Source organism: Populus nigra, chromosome 1 (genome assembly GCF_951802175.1).
Source record: "Populus nigra chromosome 1, ddPopNigr1.1, whole genome shotgun sequence".
NCBI classification, from domain to species: domain Eukaryota; kingdom Viridiplantae; phylum Streptophyta; class Magnoliopsida; order Malpighiales; family Salicaceae; genus Populus; species Populus nigra.
The window spans coordinates 26,586,883-26,591,236 of NC_084852.1; the positions used below are offsets into that span (position 1 = coordinate 26,586,883).

The following is a 4,354-nucleotide window of genomic DNA, read 5'->3' on the forward strand; positions in this document are numbered from 1 at the left end:
TTTCAAAGAGAAGGGGAAACGGTGAAGAGGGGAAATGGTGGAAGATGAGAGGCGATTTGCTGAGAGGAAAGGAGAAAAGGCAGTGTTGAGGGGGGCTGCTCCGGTTTCAGGGGAGGAGCTGTGAGGAGAAAATAAAAAAAACCAAAGGGGCGTGGGGGGGCTGACGGCGGCTTGGAGAAGAGATAGATTTAGGGTTTGTTTTTGTGTTGTCTCCTCCTTTAAATATCAAAATTGCCCCCCCCTTGAAAATTCAGTGTAGCATGGTATTTATAGGAAAAGTTTTGCTAGGTTTTCAAATTAGTCCCTCAACTTTTCCTTTCCTTCTCTTTTCCTCTTTTTTTTGTAAATTTTGATTTTTCTTATTTTTTTTTGTATTTTTGAAAGCGAGCAAATATCAACGTCGACTCAATGTGGAAAATCAATGATTTTAAAAATAACGCGTTAAAAGTTGAACGCGTTCCAAATGTCTTTGAAAATTTAAATTCTTTTGAGACGATGCTAAAAAATACTAAAAACGATGCAAATGTATTAAAAATGTATTTTTTGGATTTTCAATGTTTTTCGCTATTTTTGATTTTTTCTGAAAATTTATCAAAACATGGGTCAAAAATTGGGTAGCAACAATGGGAATGGATGCTTTCAGATTCTCCATTTCCTGGTCTAGAGTATTACCACGTAAGTTTTTTATTTTTTTTAAATTTGTTCCTGACATAGTAATAGTAATGACAGTAACAGGATTTGACTTTGACATCTGTTTTGACTGAGTGAATTTCCATTTGATATACAATAGCTTTCCATTGGATTTTTATTTTTTTGGAAAATGCAGATGGCAGATTAAGTGCTGGAGTAAACGAAGAAGGCATCAAGTTTTATAACGATCTCATTGATGACCTCCTGAAGAATGGTTATAACCTTTCCCTTCCCTTCAATTAATCATACTATTTTGCCAAAAATTCATGCGAAAATTCTTATACAACAAAAGGTTTATCTTGTGCGCTCCATCTGATTATATGATGTTTTGTGATATATAGGTTTGCAGCCTTACGTTACTCTCTTTCACTGGGATACTCCACAAGCTTTAGAAGATAAATATGGTGGTTTCTTAAGTCCTAACATTGTGTAAGTAGCAACCTTTCGTTAATTATGCTTCAAATATTCAAACTTGTTGTAGCTTCGAAATATTATAATCTAATCTGTCATTTTGGAGACTTAATTTGTGGACATATGCTTCTCTAAAATTCAAAACATTCCTATAAATTTTATCACATGAAACATTGATTTCCAGAAATGATTTCCGAGACTTTGTCGACCTTTGTTTCCAAAAGTTTGGAGACCGAGTGAAGAAGTGGATTACTTTGAACGAGCCATGGATGTTCAGTGTTCAAGGTTATGACATGGGCACGATGGCACCGGGTAGGATTTCTGTCGTTGTAAATGATCCACACCGATCCTTAAACACTGGCGCCACTGAAGTGTATACGGTTAGCCATCATTTGTTGCTTGCTCATGCTGCGGCAGTGAAACTATACAAGGAAAAATATCAGTCATCTCAAGGTGGACAGATTGGGATAACACTTGTTTCTCATTGGTTTGAACCTTACTCAAACAGTGAAGATGATCAAAATGCAACCAAAAGAAGCCTCGACTTCATGCTTGGTTGGTTAGTATTTTTTTATATATATCAAATTCAAAAGTACTTTCTGAATTCAAAAGTACTTTCTGAATTCTGAATTCAGCTAGAGAAGACCTGATATGTATGTATAAACAGAAGGTAATCAGTGTTTTTCTTCATGGTGGCAGGTTCATGGATCCTTTAACTAATGGTGACTATCCACGTAACATGCATGACTTTGTTGGTGGAAGATTGCCCAAGTTCACTGCCGAGGAATCTAAGATGTTGAAGGGATCGTATGATTTTATTGGAATTAATTACTACACAACATATTATGCTCAAAACATCGATGCAAATTATCAGAGTGTTGGATTCATGTCAGATGCTCGTGCTAATTGGACAGGTAACCAATGATCGATATCTTTTCTTTATTATTCATCTTATTGTTTTTCAATTAGATGATGTTTTATAAATTATCAGTTATTAATTTACTTTGTTATTTCTTAATTTTGTAGGAGAGAGAAATGGAATCCCAATAGGTCCACAGGCTGGTGTAAAATGGCTTTATATTTATCCCGAAGGCATCAGCAGGCTTTTGAATTACACCAAAGATCTATACGGGAACCCAACAATTTACATTACTGAGAATGGTATGGTTGAAATGAACGATCATACATTATGCTACATTTAAGTTTCTTAGTACTTCTCTAACACTAAGTATATATATATGTTCTTAATGTTTTTTTTTATTGATTTTTTTTCAGGGGTTGATGACGTAAATAACAATGCTTCATCACTAAAGGAAGCTCTTAATGATCCCATAAGAGAAAAATCTTACAAAGACCACCTTAAGAATGTCTTGAGATCCATCAAGTGAGTTAATTTTGAGCATTTATTAACAAATGATCATTGATAATGAGTTTTTTAATCCATAGCAACAATTATATTATTAAGTTACCAGATCCATCTTACTGGGATTCAATATTTATTTATTGCAGTGAGCATGGTGTTGATGTTAAGGGATTTTTTGCTTGGTCTTTGATGGACAATTTCGAATGGGGAAGTGGTTATGCTGTGAGGTTCGGCCTCTACTACGTTGATTACAAAAATGATTTGAAACGATATCCTAAAAAATCAGTCAAGTGGTTCAAGCAGTTTCTTAGAAGAGACTCCCACATCAAGGTTGAAGATAATCTGGTTCGGGATGCTAAAAGGCCAAGAAATGCCTGAATGCCTTAAACAGGATTTGAAGTCAAAGATGTTAGCATCTGCAAATTGGGCTTTCATGGGTGAAACATAAAGCTCTCAGCAGTTATTCAACAGAATTTGGTCTCCAGTTTATATATTCAAAGTTGTGGTTAAGAATAAAAATTCTTATTAATAATAAACTTATAATTATAAGAAGAGTAAAGATTAACATATGAATACATTTAATTAAATTTTATATGCATTGACATAACATGGAATTTTATCAAATTAATAAATTACAAAAAGTTATTTGATGCAAAGTAAAAAATTCAAAACAATACACAAAATTATTTGCAATAGTAAATAACAAAAAAGAATTACAACAATATTTATAGATTTGTTTGATGATGAACTTCAAACCAACAAAAGAAAATAACAACAATGTTGTAATCAAGGATTCAAACCTTTGTTTTTAAAGCTGAATTGCTAGTAAAAAATAATAATTCTAGGCAAAAAAACAAATTTTATAATTAACTCAAACACATGCTCGAGCTAAGCATAAGCATGTGGTTTAAGTTAAAAATCCACATAATTTAGAGTTTATCTCCTCTAAAAGTTTTGATATCTTGTGTGTCTAATTTGAACTTCTCAAGCCTCCACTATTGATACAAGAGGGTTTAGAGGAAATTAGTTGTTTTTTATGTTTTTTTTTTTATTTATCTTAGCAAATCAAATATTATGGTTAGTAATTTTATTTTATTTTTGAGTGTGAGAGAATATTCTCTTTATTAAAATTTATCAAACTATCAAAGTCTATTGAAATATAAGACAAATAACCTTATTTATATTAATTTAGGTTTATCTTAAAAAAATCCTAATCAATAAATAAATTATGGAGTCATTATAAAGATTCCTAAATAGAAAAAAAATAAAATAACCAATAGTTGATTTTTCTCAAGCACTTTTTGTTCAATCTTTCCTGTGTTTTCTTTCAATCCTAATCAATCAAGTTTCTAGTTGTGTTAATTAGCGTCAAAATACAATGATTCCTTATAGTTTTTATTTATGTGGTGTTGAAAAAACATGGTTTGAGTTAGAATGATTCGTTTACGATGGAGAAGAATGGTTTCTAACTGAGGAGGTTTTACCTCAACGTTATGTTCAAGAATTAATGATGATTAAGGATTTGCAAAGACAGGTTATAGAATTGACAACCTGTCGTTTAGGATATCAAGATTTGAGGGTTCGTAGGATGGATGGTCGTGACTCTATATCTAGATTTGAGAGCCTGTATCATGTGTGCAATTAGAGAAGACAACCTCATGTTCAAGATGATCACCATGAAGACCTAGGTTTCTAGATGACACTCTTTAAGTTTAAAAGTACCCTGCAAATTCAAGGATTTATCAATTATCTTTATGATGTATAACGAATATTTGAGTATGAAAAATTCCTAAAGAGGATGAATATGAAGTTTATCACCACTAGATTGAGGGGTTATGCTTTTGTGCAGTGAGAGTAGTTAAAGCACACCTGTAAAAGACAAGGCAAGCC

The 4,354-nt window shown here is 32.5% G+C and overlaps 1 protein-coding gene across 1 annotated transcript; it reads left to right on the forward strand.

Annotated features, from left to right (window-relative positions):
* Positions 1–623: 623 nt before the first annotated feature.
* Positions 624–2,919, forward strand: LOC133700170 (beta-glucosidase 12-like). Its single transcript, XM_062123719.1, has 8 exons — positions 624–675; positions 827–904; positions 1,032–1,119; positions 1,286–1,660; positions 1,801–2,015; positions 2,128–2,262; positions 2,377–2,485; positions 2,611–2,919. Exons 1-8 carry the CDS (start codon positions 624–626, stop codon positions 2,840–2,842), a joined length of 1,284 nt encoding a protein of 427 aa, XP_061979703.1. The 3' UTR covers positions 2,843–2,919.
* Positions 2,920–4,354: the final 1,435 nt, after the last annotated feature.

Coding starts and splice junctions, on each gene's coding strand:
- LOC133700170 (XM_062123719.1), top strand. CDS start 624: ATGGGAATGGATGCTTTCAGATTCTCCATTTCCTGGTCTAGAGTATTA. Junction 676..826: donor CTGGTCTAGAGTATTACCAC/GTAAGTTTTTTA, acceptor TGGAAAATGCAG/ATGGCAGATTAAGTGCTGGA. Junction 2,016..2,127: donor TGCTCGTGCTAATTGGACAG/GTAACCAATGAT, acceptor TTAATTTTGTAG/GAGAGAGAAATGGAATCCCA.